At 44.6% G+C, this 17,527-nt stretch overlaps 2 protein-coding genes across 9 annotated transcripts in view; one reads left to right on the forward strand and one right to left on the reverse strand.

Annotated features, from left to right (window-relative positions):
• Positions 1 to 1,949, forward strand: part of Sulf1 (sulfatase 1) — a 164,972-nt gene extending 163,023 nt beyond the window's left edge. For 3 of the 4 annotated variants that reach the window (XM_075971381.1, XM_075971382.1, XM_075971383.1), the window contains one exon: positions 417 to 1,949. In XM_075971381.1, coding sequence (XP_075827496.1) covers positions 417 to 447 — 31 coding nt within the window. In that variant the 3' untranslated portion in view covers positions 448 to 1,949. The remainder of the gene's footprint in view (positions 1 to 416) is intronic. The other variant, XM_075971384.1, reaches the window with a different exon arrangement.
• Positions 1,950 to 13,151: 11,202 nt separating this feature from the next.
• The window catches only part of Slco5a1 (solute carrier organic anion transporter family member 5A1), a 128,025-nt gene continuing 123,649 nt past the window's right edge, over positions 13,152 to 17,527 (reverse strand). For all 5 annotated transcript variants that reach the window (XM_075971389.1, XM_075971385.1, XM_075971386.1 and 2 more), the window contains one exon: positions 13,152 to 13,718. In XM_075971389.1, coding sequence (XP_075827504.1) covers positions 13,258 to 13,718 — 461 coding nt within the window. In that variant the 3' untranslated portion in view covers positions 13,152 to 13,257. The remainder of the gene's footprint in view (positions 13,719 to 17,527) is intronic.

Below are 17,527 nucleotides of genomic sequence, written 5' to 3' on the forward strand. Positions count from 1 at the left end.
TGGATAGTTTTTCCAATTTTGGCTTTAAAGATGATATTTCATGTATTGAGGTTGACCTCAAACTCTCTGTGTAGCCAAGGATGGCCTTGAAATTCTCATTCTCCTGCAGCCACCTCTTGAGTGTTGTGATTACAAGTGTGTATCTGGTATTATGTGGTCTAGGGATCAAACCCAGGCTTTTGTGCATGCTACGAAACACTTTGCCAACTGACTTACATTCCCAGTCACCTCCTTTTCCAATTCTGTCATTCAGCCACCTTTGTATGTAAAGATCACTCCTCAACATACCAATACTAGGAGAGAATACTTTTTGTTATTGCATTTCCAATTAATTTATAAAACATTACATTGCTCATCCAGTTGAATCAACAACATTTTGTTGCACTAATGAGGTCCCTTGGTTTCTCTTTTCACAGAGGACAATTATGGGATGGATGGGAAGGTTAGTCAGTCCAGCATTGCTTCAGACACCAACTGGCAAGGCCTGGAGGAGTTATCCGGTGTGGATGACGACACCAATGAGTACAGACATAACCCTAGACTCAGTCTGGAGGACTGGACTAGTTACCTGAAGGCTGTAGACAGAACATTTGCACCGCTGAACCCTCACTCCGAGCAAAACAAAGCAAATGGGACTCCAGCTGCTCAAAGCAGTGGCTTCTCAGTCACCTCTGTTGAGCTCTTGATGTCAGCAGAGATGGCCTCTGCAGAGTCAGGTGAAGACCCAAGTCACGTGGTTGGTGAAACACCTTCCTTGACCTTGCCAGTCAACCTCCAAACCCTGCATTTGAACAGATCAACCTTAAGTCCAGAGAGAAGACTTGAATGGAATAATGACATTCCAGAAGTGAATCATTTGAATTCTGAACACTGGAGAACAAGTAGAACTGAAAAAGCGATGGGATGGGAAGAAATCCACTATCCTGAAGGTGACATCAGTGGCAATGGCATGACAGAGCTGGTGTTCCCATCTCATCGCAGGCTACAGCCCTTCAGCCGGCATCAACAAGAACGTCCCCGGGATGTGGAGCTGGAAGAGGACGCTTTTGAAGATCAGTGGCATCTTCGTGTTCCTTCTGACAGAACTAACGTCCATCAAGTGTTCAGTGTGGAGCAGCCTGTCCATTCCAGCCACACCGAGACAACACTGACCAAGACGCAAAAGAATGGCACAAAGGAGTGGGTGCCGAACCTAGAAGGCAGTGCCTCCTTCCCACTCCCCTCTGATTAGATGAAATGTTGCCCAAACCTTTCTATGTTTTTATTAGTAAACTAGTGGTGGCAATCGTAACTGCCAGCATTCGGGGCTCCCCCGGGTACACGTACACAGCAGAAGTTTGTGGGCGCACGCACGGGAAATGCTCACACATGGACTCCCTGGAACTCACGGTTTTCCCAAGATGAGAAAGGTGGGGGGCATTTTCTGTTTTGTTGCTTTGTTTTTGGTACTAAAACAGTATTATCTTTTGAATATTGTAGGGACTTGCGTATATAAAGTCTATCCAGTCGAAATGGCTAGGATTGTGCCTTTGTAAGTTTGGAAAGCTTGACACCCTTGGTGAGTCTGTCAACACGCCTTCCCTGCCTGCATGATGAAGTTTGGATTCGTTTCTAACCACTGGAATTTTTCGACATCATCTTCTTTGGTTCAATGATTTTTGCACTTTGAGTTTGGAAATACTGTGTCTGCTTGGTTGCTAGTGTTATTTTTTTTTTTAGTGGGCTTATCAGAATCACACTGTTTGTCCTATTTTAGGACAAAGGAATAGACTCCCAGCAATGACACACAGTATGGACCACATATTGTTTAATGTATGCTTTTTTTGAGAAAACATTGCATGTATTTTATACCTCGACGCGCTAAGATTGATTAGCAGAAAGGCATGACTCACAATATTGGTGGTTAAAAAATAAAATAAGTGAAAAAGTAATAAACAATACAAAAATAACCCTCTCTCTCTCTGTGCTTACTTTATGCTCAATACTACTAAATTTTGAAAGAAGGGACAGGGCAAAGACCATTTTATTTTAATTTTCTCTCTTGGATTGGTTAATAAGCTTAAGCGTTGGGGAAATGTGTGTAGTTTTGACTTTCTCCAAGACAGTTTTGCTAAACTGAAATCATGAATGTTGTAACACTTAAACCCACCGTAGGGAAGGTTTGCTTTATGAATATTGCGGTACGTGAATATTTTTAAAACTGTCAGCAAACTCTGGTTTTTCCAAAAGACATAGTTCAAAACTGCTTTTGAAAATCTGTATTCTAGATATCATTCTGTTTCTCTTGGACTTTTAGAGACCAGTCGAAGGATTACCTCATCTCATTGTCCTCTTCTACTTCCCAGGGTCTTCTTGTTGTAGCTGTTGTTTAGCTTGACAGTGGTTTTTTCTTTTAACTTTTCAATAATTCAAACATGGAGATACATTGTATTCTCTTTAAGTGTTTGCAGTAAACACTTTTCAAGAAAATTTCGTGTGGCATAGTTGAATCCTTGGTTATTTTAAGTCTTCATCATAGTCTATACATAGGCTAAACCTAACTAGCTGTTTATCAGATGTGGCTGGCAGCTGCAGAATGAAAGAATAAACATATTTATGGTCCTGGATGATGTGCTTTGTAAAGAGATTTCAAGATATTAAGAAGCATACTATGTTTTTTGAAAATCCTATGTCATGCTCTGTGATGCTTTTATAGAACAATTCTGGCTTCAGGAAAGTCTAGAAGCAACATTTCTTGAAATAAAAGGTGTTGAAACATTTTACCCGTTTCAGAGAAGTAACCTTAAGTCAGCTTTTGTGGTCCACACACGCCTTACAAGTTAACTGGAGTCTAGTTCGCACCTTCCATGACTAAGTGTTAGTGATTCTTGTCAAATTACCCCAGACCCATGTGTTGTAGACCGTTCTCGGGTTAGAACCTTTGTGGATTTGCCTCCTTGATGTACAGGAGGATGAGGCAGAACACTTCTCTACATAACCAGAGAAGCTGCAAGAGCCCAGAGCTCCATCTTCATCATAGAAAAATACTGATTAACTTTTAGGCAAGGGGCCCCGCATTGATAATCCCCCATGAGGCTTTGCAAACGCCCTCACTGGTCCTGGGAGGCACAGATAGACTTTTCTAAAAGCAAGAAGGCTCACCCTTGAGCAGCACCTTAGAGTTTGAGGGAGCCCTGAGCTTTGAGGCAAACCTGACTGCCCGGAAGACCTCACGTGTTTGTTACTGATAAATCCCAAATGCTGGGGTAGAAGCTTGCTTGGAATGGCCTTCAGATAAGAAACTAAGAGTCCATGAAATGTCTAGATTAGAGCTTAAAAGAAAGGAGGACCACAGCAAAGCATTCAAAGACTTGCCCATCGGTCCAGAGGCACACATATACAAAATCATAAAGAGCTAACAAGTTTGGAGGCACAGTGTTCAGAAACACATCTTTGTCCCATGCTTCTTTAAAAACCTCAATAAGTTGTGTATATGAAAGAGATTCAGTGTGATATTTCCACTCATGCGTGTCCTGGTCAACTCCTCCTTTGACCTCATCCCATCCTAAGTGACCTTCCCAGTCTGCAGTAATTATCATTTCACTCTCCCGCCAACTTTTTAAAAAAGTTTCCACATAGGCAGAGAACCTGCCTATGTGCCTTTCTTCTTTCTTTCCTGTAAAATGTGCCGAGGTCACATGTTGAAATCAAATCAAAACAAACAACCAAAAATAAACCCAACTCGGTTTGGGTACAATTCAATGAATATTTATGCAGTCTAAACAGTGCAAAAAGGTTGTATGTCTCCAGAACTGTGTTCCGAACCTGTTTCAAAGACAGAAGGACACTTAGAGGCTGGCTGCCTGGGTCAGATCTTTTGATCTGTGAGGAAGATGGCAGCAGAAGGACTGAGCAGACCGCCATGGTCCATTCCCGCTTGCCATGGATTTAGACAATGAAGAAAGAGGGCCAGAGGCTCTCTGCTTCTTCCATTTAACCAGACACATGCGCATCATACGATCACTCCCAGCATACACACATGCAGTCACAGAAGAGAAAAGCCGGGGCAGGGCTGGGACCAGGGCGGAAGGGTACCACGCAAGTGGCCGTGTGCCTAGCAAGCCCTCACAAACCCTGGGGCAGATCCCTGGTGCTGCACAGACGTACCTGCCACCCAAGCACTTGGGGGTGGAGGCAGGAAGAGACGTTCAAGGTCATCCTCAACTTCACGGTGAGTTTGAGGGCTCCTGCCACCCTAAATTTATTTTGAAGTCTACTTTTTATGATTTCTGTGAGCATAGGGAAGTACTATCCACCTCTCTAAGACGACCGTTTTGCAGAAATAAGCAAGGGCTTTGGGTTAGCGATGGCAGCTGCTCGGTGTATGTGTTTTCTTTTCCCCAACTGTCCAGGGGAGATGTCAGGACTCTCTGCTGAGTGTCTGTGGCCTTGGGAACTCCCATCCCAGCTGCTGCATTCCCTGCCAGCTGTCAAAATGACAGGTGTTGGCATCTGAGTAAAAAGAAACAGCACCACACTTAGACTACACCTGAGGCTACTCCTGTTCTTATCTAAGACGGGAGTGAGCGGGGCTGGGGTGTAGCCACTGTTCAGTTTCCCGATGGAGTCAACTTTTGAAGGCGACATATCTTTGGATGGCAAGTAAATCCCCAAGCAAAGCTTCGTGTGCTCCACCCTGGGTCTTTGTGAGCCCCCATGACCCACAAAACCGCTGTTAAGAGCTACAGCACCCCCCTAAGTCCACCTGTGGCTTCTCCCACCTCCTGACCCATCCAACACCCAAGAAACACCCGTAATGTGACACCATTCCTCGGTGTACTGAGCCTGCCTTTCTCTAACTGTGTTGCTGAGGATTTTGCCAGCACAGTATCTTGGGTCTTCATGACGTGTATGATGCTGTATAAAACACGTAGAGCGAATGGTCTTTAAATTTCGGATGCTTCCTCTTGCTGTAGAAACATCACAGAGAGACTGTGTTCAGAGATCCCTGAAGCTGATCGATGCCTCGATCTTAAGCTGGGAATTGTGAACTATGACCCAAAATATTGCTGCTTACTGGGTTTCCTAAACCTCATACCAAGAAATGTCCCAAATTCTCAGGCTAAAAATCTCTACTCTTCCTCCCCTCCCCCCCACCTCATAAGCCCAACAAGGCAGATTCAAGAATTGAGTGGGACCAGTTCAATAGTAGCTTTCAGCAGAAGAAGAAAGATCCCAGATCATCCATGTGGGGACCGGCCATCCTCTGAAGGCAGGAGGATAGAAGCAGTGCATGTGTTTTCCATAATGAACACTAGATGGCACTCGAGTACAGCTAAACATGTCTTCACTGCCATCCACCGCAAAATGACAATTTATCTTGATTTCTAAGGTAACTGTACTTGCTCTCATGTTTAAGCCTTTACAAGATATCTTGATCCATGGCGCGTTTGCCCTTTCCTCGGTGCCTGAGCTCTCAGTCATTCCAGTAGATCCAAGTGCAGATTTAGCTCTCTACTGCTTTGTGTTGGGGTCATAAATTGGAACTGAGTCCAATGCTGGCATTTGCAATCAAAGGTGAGCAGGGAATGTGATCTCCTAGCTTTGCTAGGACTTTGTGCAATTAAAGGCGTTTCTTTAGCTCATATGTACTGAAGCCAGAGATACCATCCCTGGTTCTCTGACAATCTTACAGCCAGAAAAGGAACTAGATGCTTTCCCTGATGCTCTTAAAACCTGGAGTTAAAGAAAGGAAATGAAGTGACCAAGTCTCTAAGCCTTTACCCTTTCCTACGACTCATGTTTCAAAGCCAAACATGTGTGTGCATGTGTGCGTGTGTGTGTTTGTATGTGTTTGCAAGTGCATGTGTGTGTGTTACAGAAAGTTTAAGCAGTTGTGGAGAAATCCTATTGCCTCACTCTGCGCACACCACGGCCATTTTAAACAGCTACCAAAAGCTACTAGAACGGAACTAGTTCCACTAAATCCCTGAACCTGCTGCATTGGGTCTGTGCGGTGCGGGAGGGGAGAAAGGGTACAGATTCTGAGCCTGAGAGCTTGGGATCTTCCCTGGTATGGGGGCTAGGAAACCCAGTAAAAGCAGTATCTTTGGCCACAATTCACATTTACTAGATTCAGGTAGCATCGTTCACTTTTGTGTGAGCGATTTTCTCGATGGATGTGCAATGGCAAGCGGGCAGGAAGGACCCCCGGTCAGCACACATACTCACTCATGTGCCAGCCACTCCTGCCCTTCCGCCCTTCACTTCTGACTGACCCTTTTAGGGTGGCAGCAAGCATGGAGGGGAATGCAAAACGGGACAGTCCTCTTCGCCCAGCAAGAGCGCTCAAGGCGGACTAAATATATCCTCGGGCTTCAGCCCGTGACTCACGCTGCTATTTTCACGTCGCTTTCACCTCCTTCCGCCTCTCACCCAGAAGTTTCAGATGCCAGTGCATCTGGAAAACTCTTGTCAGCCAGGAGAGACACCCAAACCAGTGTTCGGCTGGACCCGGAGGACAGTACGTTAAGTGTCATCCTGTGCCAGACACAGAAAGAGACAACAAGCGCATGCGCCCACTCGTGTGTGGAAGCTGGAATTGTTGATCTGGTAAAAGTAGGGCATCAAAAAGGGATGAGCAAAGGCTGGGAGGGGTGTGAGGCGGGGAGGATGAGGAGGGGATGCTAAATGAGTTCCAGGAACAGTTGCCAACATTCTGTAGTAAGGTACAGTCGCTATTTGACACTAAACTGTCTTTTCCAAATACCTGGAAGAGATGAGTTTGAATATTTCCAACATAAAGAAACAGTAAGTGTTTGAGTCAAAAGACATACCAGTTACTCTCTTTGATCATTACCCCTCATTCTGGGGCCTCCATAACTCTAGTCTGATGATTATGTGGGGATCAACAATTTTTTTTCTGTTCTAATTTTAATTCTGTTGTGATGATAAAACATATTGACAAAAATACAGTTTAGGGGCTACAGGGACCATTCTGCTCACAATTTCAGGTTACAGCCCATCGTTCCAGGGGCCTCACATTAGTGGTTTCACACACCCTAGGGGATGAAAGTTTAACACGTACGTACATACATTATGTTTTAAATTCCACCCAGGTGAAGTCTGAACACGGATTCTGTGCCAGACACTGGCTCCAGACTATTTTTGGAACAAAGGGTGGGCTTGTCATTCGAAAGCAACGCATGGGGTGGGGGGTGGGGTGTTCTAACTGATTTGTTGGCAATGGTTTAATCATCTCACCTTGGGGAATCATTCCTTTCTGCACTTGAAGCTTTCCCTGTATTTGCAAAGCTGTAAAAGAACAAGCCGGGCACCTTTGAGAACCACTCGGCACAGCCAACTCATGTGGCCACGATAGCCAGAAAATGCTCCCCTTTGCTCCTACCTTCTTCTCTGGAGCCCAGGAAGTTAGACAAACCCATGGGACTAACATGGGCCAGGGACGCAAGCCAGTGATGTGTGTTCCTTCCAAATGACCCATTCTTTGGACTGTTCTTGCCTCAACCCAACAAACTAGAACAGCCATAAAGTTCCTCATGGTGCGGGTTCAAGGAGAGGCCTTTGCCCTACAGCCCCTCCTGCATGTGGGTGTACAGAAGCATTAAATCTGTGTGACCTTCCTGAGTGAGGGGAAAGGCATCCTTTCCCATCCAGCCACATGCCAGCATAGAGTGCTGCCATCTAAACATCTGTTACACACTGCAACAAGCGATGAACCATCTATGATTATCCCTTAGGACGTCCATGGAAACTGTGCTCTTTAAACAGCAGTCTTAATAGTTTCTACATAGAATATACTTCCTCCAGAGACAGTCAGTAATCAGGCAAGGAGCTGACTCCTGGGTCACTCGGACATCATTGCTTCACTTCAAGCAGCAAGAAATGGAGAGACAGCCTAACTTCAATCCAACACACTTTATTTTTTTCACCTTTTTTTATTTTCAATGGTCAAGTATTCACGGTGTTGTAAACCCAAGTTTATTAGTCCTTTGACAGTCGGTTTCATGGAACAGAAAGAAATAAGTCATACACCCCTTACATTACCATAACAGGTTTCCAAATAAAGAACCACAAAATCAAACTCTACATAATCGCCTAAAACAGCCTTTCATCACAGACATGCCTCTAAAAAGAAACACACAGACGGACAGGTGGACAGACGGGTACAGCCAGACACACACATACAACACTCTGCAGATATCCTAATGCGTTTGCCACAGCTTCGCGTTTCCTTAGTCTACAAAGTTCAAGGCTGACTTGGGCTTCATGCTCCTAGACGAACATCTGGGTTTGGGGTAGAGGTATATATTTTAAGAAAAATGCCCACTGTCAAGCCTTACCCTTTCATTTTATTTAATACACCCTTACCATTACCTCAGTTTTCAATAACATTTACTTCTTAACTTTTGACATGTACAGTAAAAGACGATAGCATTGAACCCCAATGCAAGAAAAAAAAACAGCTCACAGGGCTTAAAGCTTCCTGGAGAAGACAGAAAACTATCTAAATAGGTTTTTATCTCTCTGAAATTACTTTTAGCATCTGTTTATTCTTGCTAAACTAAATATCAAAAGCACTGACATTTCCGTAGGAAAGGATTCTCCCCGAGGCTTCTCATTTTTGCAGTGTAGAGATGGTGGGCTGTGGCAATGAGAGCCTAGGGGGTTTGTTCTCCGGGGGAAGCCCCAGGTTTCCAAACACAAAGCACATGCAGTCCCTTGTTGTCGAAACACTGAATTCAGAGAAGAACATGCATCTCTTAATACTTTAGCACCAAGGCATTTTACTATTAATGTTGTCAAAGCCAACAGCAATGAGGTGAGCTTCTGGTCACCTTTGACCTTCCTTAAGGCTGAGTAAAAATGAAGTGCTTAAATTAAACCTCTTCCGACCAATACAAATCTGGTTGCAATGCCACAGGAAGTCTGGGACAGACAAAACTGGCAGCATCCTCTTCACTTCTGGCGGAAGAGTAAACCAGGGCTACCACTAAAGATGACTAAAAAGAACAGGGGTGACAAAATGCACCTGCTTACTAGCCTCTCCTGCCAGTCACCTCCCCACCCCCCACTGTGGAAGAGAAAACACAGACGTGAGACAATTCCTCACAAGTCTCGAGAGCGAGGTTGCCTTCCAGGCTATTCTGGGGGTTACAGTATTCGGGTTTCTATCTGCTACTTAGAATACTCAGCATGGACCTATGCAACAAATCACATTTTGCACCTCTGGGATGAACACACACACACACACACACACACACACACACACACACACACACACACACGCATGCACCCTAGGCAAGCGCTTGCCTTGCTCTGGGGCTCACGGGAGAGTTCCCACAGGGCCTTTGGGTCCCTCCACACTGTGCGGTTGTTCCTTGGTGCACACAGGGGTCTACAAAGCAGCCTCAAAAAAAAAAAAGACCCCTCCTGGTTATAAGTTCAATAAAGAATGTAAGCTGGAATTGTGGACCAAGCAGGAAATTTTGGAGGGTTGGTGGAACGTAGGATTCCTGAGACCCTCAGGAGCCCTACTCTGTAGCAACTTCTGCGGGTGCTAGTTCCCTGAGTGCAAGGATGCGGGTACTGTCACGGTCTCTTGAGGTAACAGACGGGTCGGTGGCTTGTGTATATTTTCTATGTTCTTTTTGAGTCTTTGTTAATAATCTGAAAACTCACAGTTGTCTACAAGCAGAAGTGTTAATCTACTGATGAGAGAAGAGTATAAATAACCCCAAAGCGGAGACACAATCAATCAAAACTAAGCTTTTTTTTTCTTTTCATAAAAAATTCACTTCAGGAAATTCTGCTAAGATCCTAATTAATACCCAAACTGAATGTATTCTCAATTAAATTATAAATAAGCATTTGAGGTATGTGATAACAAATGATTTTAATATCATACTTGGCTACATAAATGAAATTTACCTTGAAAAATCTAGTGAAACACTGAGTGTGGATGGCTCCCATGGGTATGTGCTATCCTTTTCTTTTTCTATTTATACAAGGAAATGTCTCTATTTTGAAGAATGTCCCTATTCTTCCAAAACAATACTACATCAGAAAGTGGCATGTGCTCACCTACTTTACAGGCGACATTTTCCCTTTGTTTGCGGTGAATATTCTCTAAGAAGCCAACAATTTAGTCAGAGAGAGCTGTCTCAGCTTGTCGCTGCCCCTGGCACCATCCTAGGTGACTGACTTTAACATTCTGAGCCTCAGGTTTAAATCCGTTTACAAAACAAACAGACAAAAATCCACTCCAGAGAAGGCTGGGGTGCTGCTCAAGGGAGAACATGTGCTTAGCGTGCTTAGCATATGCAAGGCCCTGAGCTCAATCCAGCACCGCTGAAGAGAAGCGTGTTTGCGTGTTCTTGAAGAGAGAAATGCAATGGATGTTGAATGCTGGGAAACTATTCTGGAAACAGTCACCACACCAAGTGTTAATCTGTCTCCTCACCACCCCTTCTCCCCATCCCCCACAGCATGCCCAAGGACTTTGACCATTATTTTTTTTTTTTAAGCATTAACTCCACCTCCAAGGAACAAGACATCACACAAAGGAAGAAAATCAAAATATGTTCTCCAATACCCTCCTCCCTCAGCCCTTGGGAGTTTCTAAATCAATGATCTGGATATTATATTTGCATATTAAAGCCAAACAACACATCAATTCATAGAGCTGAAGGGATAGCAAGGTGGCTTTTTGTCAAAACAAATGATTCAAAGCCTTTGCTTTGAGAGCAGCAATTAAAGTTCCTGTTAGGAGCCATGGCTAGAAGTGACCAGCCAGGGTACCAGAAACACAGAAGACCTCTCCTATTGTACGACCGAATGGTGCGAACTATGAAATAGTCAACTCACTGGCTATGTAATGTTCTGATGATGCTACCAGCGTCTAAAACATTTGGAGAGCAACCTTTAATTGCTATTCTACCCAGAACTTCATCCCCTCCCGACTTCACTACTCACTTCCCGTTTCAGCAACAGCGCATTCACAGTATCAGGAGCAACTATTCACAAATGGGCATGCGCATCTCAGGTCAATGTCTCTGAGTTCTGGCCTCAGCATCCCAAAGGATTTCATAGAGCAGTAAGTGGTTTCAACACATGACTGGTGCCCAGGCAGCAATTGCTGAACTGAATCCAAGGAAGAAAGGGATGAGGGCCTTTCAAATTATCCCTGGTGAATCCATCCATCCTAACACCAAACCAGGACCCGTTCCACCAGAAGTCTCTTAAATAAATCTTAATTATCACAGAAAAATAAAGCAAGCACTACCACTCCAAAATCTACAAATCTTAGCATCAACACCAAAGGAAACTATCCCTTTTAAAGGTGTAAGATGGCAAAGAGGGACGCTGAGTCCCTAGAGGACATCCTTGGGAACTCTACGCTATTTTATGAGACCCTTTAATGTTTGCTACACCAGACAAAATCTGACACAGCAGTGACAACCCTAGCTAAGCACGGCTGCCCACCTCCCTGACAGCCAAGCCCAGGAGTCCAAGCGAAGTCCTTTCCACCTGGTCACTAACTCTACTTCTTATAGACATTATTCAGTCTGATAGTGAATGCCCCCTCCACGAACCCCATGTCTCCAGAAAACCACTGACTAGTGGCCTTGCTACAAGGACAGGAAATCAATCCTATACCTAGGAACATCCTCACAAGTCCACTTGTGTGGCCCGTCAAGAACGTAGGTGCAAAGGCCTGACTCATAGCCAGTCTGCCAGCCATCTCTCTTCCAGACAAGGGAACATTTCCCAAGTTCACCATGCAGGGCATGAGTTGCTGGACAGAGAGGTCTCAACTTTATGACACATTGGGCCTTTTGGTCCCCCACAGCTCGAAGACCAGCTCTCTTAAGACCCATACAGAAAGCAACTGAGCAGTGCCTAAGGCAATGAACGACTGTCAAAGAACCCAGGGTGTCTTTCAGAAGGGAAAGGTCCTTTCTCAGAATCACTGCAGGAAGCATATGAGCTCAGAGATGGGTAGGGGATGGTGAATTGAGGCTAAATGAGAGAAAGAGGGTTCAGTATGGGAGACTCGTTTGCTTTACCATTCAAACTCATTACTTAACGTAGGATCACATATTGTGTTCCGTTGACAGACAAATCTCTCATCTCCTCAGGAGCGACTGTACTATCCCAGGTACGGCTTTCCTGACTGAAGTTCTCATTTTCTGAAGCAATCATGGTCATTTTCTATCCAAAAAAAAAAAAAAAAAAACAGTAGAGACTTGCCAGTATGTTGAGGCTATAATGAAATAAATCCCCAGTAGGGACTCAATCTTACCCCGGGAATTTCTTTATCCACTACTTTGAATGTCAAGATAGTAGTAACCCTTAGCAACGTTTAGTGGGTCCTTCAGAGCTGGATTTTGACAGCCATTTCCTCAGATGGGAAAGCCGCTTCCTCCCTTATTAAGCATCTCACATTATAGTTTCTAACCAAACTGTTTAGCACACTAGTTTTAAAGCCCCTTATGAAAGAATACTATAGTTTAAATAGTCAAGCTATCAGATGTATGATTCAGCAGCCTCTTGATCTACCTTATGATGGAGTAAACAGACTAAGAAGAAAAACAGATCTTAGGAAATTCTGTTGTCATTCATTACATTGTGGCATACAGTTCTTTGAAGCATTTGAAGTTTTTCTACCTGATTGATACGTCTGCTATGGCTTAAAATGCTTTTCACAGCGCTTTAGGGAACATTCAGCTTCCAATTATCAAAAACATCTGCTTTATTCTCGGAAAGCCAAAGGGGCACGCCACACTTCTATCATTCCGATCAGATTGCATAGTTGAGGCAAATTGTGCTTTGGAGCGGAACCCACAGTAGGTGTTCAAACCTAAGAAATCCGCCTTGCTGATGCAAAGTCATGGTCAAGCTCACATCCCTCTGGAGGGTAAGCTAATGATATGCGTGGTCACAGCATTGCCCATGGTTTGCCACAGGCCTCAGGCTTCTACCAAACAGGAGTGTGAGCATGAAGTGAACCCAGCGAAAGTGGTAACCGATGTATCTAAGCTCCTCCCTGGAAAAAGAGAGGGGGAAGCTGTCAGTCTGGTTGAGGTATCCAGCCCTCAAACAACAGAGGCTGTGTAGACTGAGTTTTGTTGGTTTGAGGATTGTGTCTGTAGAGGTTTTAAAAAAGAAAGTAAGAAGGCACAGGTGTTTCTCAACTCGCCATATTCAACTCAACCAACAAAACATGTCTTCCTTTTCCGGGCTTCAGCAGGGACGCTACAGAGCAGAACTGGGGCTCTCGTCCAGCCCGGGATCTGCAGAACAACTTATTGCTTCTGGGAAAGGCCCATGGTAGGTCTGTGTAGTGCCCGGGAATCCCTTTTGCAGCCCAGTTTCTTCCTGAAATTCCGCCTGGGTGCTGAAGGCCGGGCAGGATGTAGTCCGGGCGTATTTCTCCACTTTGTTGGGCTGGCCCACTAGCTCACTCACAGTGCTCAGTGGGAATTCTCTGCACCTCCGCCTCTGCAGTTCATCTTCTTTGTACTTGATAGAGTACCAGGCCAGGAAAATAAAAATAAAACCCACAAATTTGAGGCCAGCCGCCAAACCGAAGTAGACGAAACGGAACGACGTCACGTTGTACTCCCAGCAAGACCCCTGCACGCCACATTCCTGCTGCCAAAGCATACAGGTGGTGTCAATCACAGCTCCAAAGTAAATCGGAGTAGGAATGTATGCTGAAGCCATGGGAAGAAAGAGAAACACAGAGATAGAGCTCATTCCACAAGAGAAAACAGATTTGTCATTAGCAAGGTTTGTCCAATGCTGAGAATGATTCTTGTTTAATTGAATTTTCTTAAAGACATTTTCATCTAATTGCAGTGAATTGTATTTAATTGCAACTTATGAAAATAAACAGCAAGTACTTAGCTTCTTCCACTTGACAGCTCAGACTGCCTTAGTGATGTTTAGGTTGTTAAAAATAACTATTGCTTTCTATGGTTACTGAGTCCTTACACTGAACACTTTTCATACAATTTTGACATGAGACTTCAAGAGTTGAAAGAACTGTCTATGGCCAACACAAAATATTTCCAAACTTAAAATTGGTTCCTGTCCCTGTTAAGTCAGGTTGGAGCAGAATAGGAGGATGCGGAATGTTAAGAGGACATGGGGATGGACAGAAGCCCTTTGCCCTGGAGTCTGGTCTAAGTCTCTTGAAGCTTAGAGACAAGAATTTTAGCACAAAGGGCTGGGGAGGTGGCTGGGTGGACAAAGGGCATGCTGAGTATTCATGAGGACAGGAATTCAGATCTCTGGAACCCACATTTAAAAAGAAAGCAGCTCCTCGTGGCAGCGTGTATCTGTCACCCCAGAGCTGAAAGAAATAAGGGGGCAGATACCTGAGGGCTCCCTGGCCAGCAAGTGCAGCAAAAATATTCAACTAGTTCAGGTTCAGGGAGGCTATGTTTCAAAAAAAAAAAAAAGATGGAGTCACGTGTGGAGGCGCACATCTTTAATCCCAGCACTCCAGAGGCAGAGGCAAGAGGATCTCTGTGAACTCAAGACTAGCTTGGTCTACACAGTAAGTTCCAGCCCAGTGGGGATTATGTAGTCAGACCCTATAACAATAAATATATAAATAAAGTAAAGAAACAATTAGGAAGATGTCCCAATGTCAACACATAAAGAATCTCACCCCAACTAACAAAATAAACTATAAGGATTGTCTCCATAAAGATAACATTCGCTTATAGAGAGGTATTTCCAAAAAGAATGTTAAAATAGCAATAAGGCATGCAAAGAGCCTTCATGTAAAGGACCTTCCCTCTTTCTCAATGGAACACCTGGTTTTTGTTTTTGTTTTTGATTGAGAATATCACAGATAAGATCTCAATAGCCTTGTTTGTAGTCAAAACTCATCTTAACTCCATGACATCAGTCTAATGAGGGTTTTCAACCCTGTGACCTAGAGTTCTGTCTTATCAGCCTACAATCCCATTCAATACACTTCAAAAGCCACCTTCTGATCTCATTTGCTGAAGAAAAAAAACCTTGTTTTTAAAGTTTCTTAGAGGATCTTATGCACAGTAAGTTCAGAAAATCCAAAATTAGATGTATAGCTACTGGTAAGGCACTAGATTGTAACTCTCTCCTGAGGAGCCCAGGACCACACATGCGTGCAGACTGTCTTTGTCCTAAGTGCCTCCCACTAGCACGGGGCCTGCTCAAGTATGATCGAATGTCTGCTTATAACTCTGCTGAACTTCCTGCTGACTCGCCCTGAAAGACTTTCCTCTAGCGCAGTGAGGAACTCCACCTCTCCTGACTGCCGCTCCCTGAGGAGCGAGCTTGGCAGGCTACTAAAAGATACTGCATGGGGCTGCGCCTTCCACTCAGCGCCACTGCAGCTGACAAGCCCCACTTCAAATGGGGACTTCACCAAGGTATTCAGTGTGGGGAGATAACTGCGGCCTACAATCCATCTCCAAAGCTTCTCAAAGATCCGGGAGGAGTGGAAGCTCTGATATCTGGGCTGTGTGTAACAGACACCTCTTCCAACTCCACAAGAAAGCAAGCTTAACTAGCTAGAAAGCCCTCACACCCTGTGCCAAAAGAAGCGTCCCCACCTCTAACTCATTCATCTGGTTAACGGCCTTTTCTCCTTTCAACCCCTGGGTCGCAAGGACAACACTCTGCTGCCACTGTGTCTAGTATGTACTTCTGCTTTTTTAACTACCAAAGAGCTCTGACTTAAAGCCTCTGCTGTTTGTCACCCCCATAAAGTCCTTGACACAGCACCTACTCCCTTTTGTGCTGTACACCCTAAGAATTGTGTGACAGCCCATGGCTGTTCAGTGCACAGAGGTAAGGGCTGGAGAGCTTGAAGCAGGGAAGGAAGGAGGGAAGAAAAGAAAGAGGGATGAAGTGAGGAAGAACATAAAGGGTCGGGTGGTGGTGCACAGCACACCTTCAATCCCAGCACTCAGGAGGTAGAGGCGGGTGGATCTCTGTGAGCTCGAAGCCAGCCTGGTCTACAGAGCAAGTTCCAGGACAGCAAAAGCTACACAGAGAAACCCTTGAGAAAACAAAAACGGAAAGGAAAGGAAAGGAAAGGAAAGGAAAGGAAAGGAAAGGAAAGGAAAGGAAAGGAAAGGAAAGGAAAGGAAAGGAAAGGAAAGGAAAGGAAAGGAAAGGAAAGGAAGAAAAGGCCATCTAGTAGCTCTGAGTCTGTGAATGGGATACTGTAAGGTAATTTCTACCTATTGACCATGAGGTCTAGGGGCTGGAGAGATTAATTGCTCAGCGGTTAAGAGAGCCGACTGATTTTCCAGAGTTATGTGTTAGGTTTGCAGTACCTACAGCTCACAGCTACCCTCACTCCAACTCCAGGGCACCCGACACCTCTGGCCTCCTTGGCACCTGTCCCATGCACAGACACACATAAACACACATAGTTAAAAATAAGTGTCGAAAACAAAACCTGCTGGTTAGATTAAATGGTCACTTTCGGGAAGGACTAAGAAGTCTTCTGTTTTGAAACTTGGGGCAAATCAAATGTGGGTGATTAGCTTAACTACACTTCTGCACCCCCCGATACAAATGGAGACAAAACCGAGCTGAGCAGCAAGCACCAGGTGTTGCTCTTCCCTGGCTTCCTAACCGTTCTGCAAGTGGTGCTCCTTCAACCCAGATCCATGTCAAACAACCCAGCTGGGCCAAAATAAGGACTTTTTTTCCTCTTTTTCAACTCAGTCATCACTTTGATTGACCAATTCATGTCTTTGAAAAGATCTTTTTAAACCAGGCATGTGATGCACAACTGTGATCTCAGCATTTGGGAGGAGGAGGCAGAAAATCACTGTAAGTATGAGGTGTAACCCAAGGCCAGCTGGACTGGGACTGATGGAGCATGGGATCAAACCGGACTCTCTGAACATGTCGGACAAGGAGGGCTGACTGAGAAGCCAAGGACAATGACACTGGGTTCTGATTCTACTGCATGTACTGGCTGTGTGGGAGCCTGGTTTGTTTGGATGCTCACCTTCCTAGACCTGGATGAAGTGGGGAGGACCTTGGACTTCCCACAGGGCAGGGAACCCTGACTGCTCTTAAAACTGGAGAGGGAGGGGGAAGGGGAGGGGGAAGAGTGGGAGGGAAATGGGAGGTGGGGAGGAGACAGAAATTTTAAAGAAAGAAAGAAAGAAAGAAAGAAAGAAAGAAAGAAAGAAAGAAAGAAAGAAAGAAAGAAAGAAAGGTATGAGGTGTACCTAGGAAATTCCAGGTCATACACAGAGGGCTATACACATAGCAAAACCCAGTCAAAAATAAATACATGCAAAACCCTAAGCAACAACATAAACTGCACTTTTTAGTCTATGGCGAAAATCACAACGCATAATCTTAACTGCGTGCGATTGTATCCGAATCCTCTTGAATCAGCATGCTTTTAACAGCAGAATCTTCAAAGACCTTCAAAGTCCAGCCTGCACCAAACAACAAACCACACCAGGGACTTTTCCCTGGTGGAGGTTATTGTATTCAT

Source organism: Microtus pennsylvanicus, chromosome 5 (assembly GCF_037038515.1).
Source record: "Microtus pennsylvanicus isolate mMicPen1 chromosome 5, mMicPen1.hap1, whole genome shotgun sequence".
In the NCBI taxonomy this organism is placed as follows: Eukaryota; Metazoa; Chordata; class Mammalia; order Rodentia; family Cricetidae; genus Microtus; species Microtus pennsylvanicus.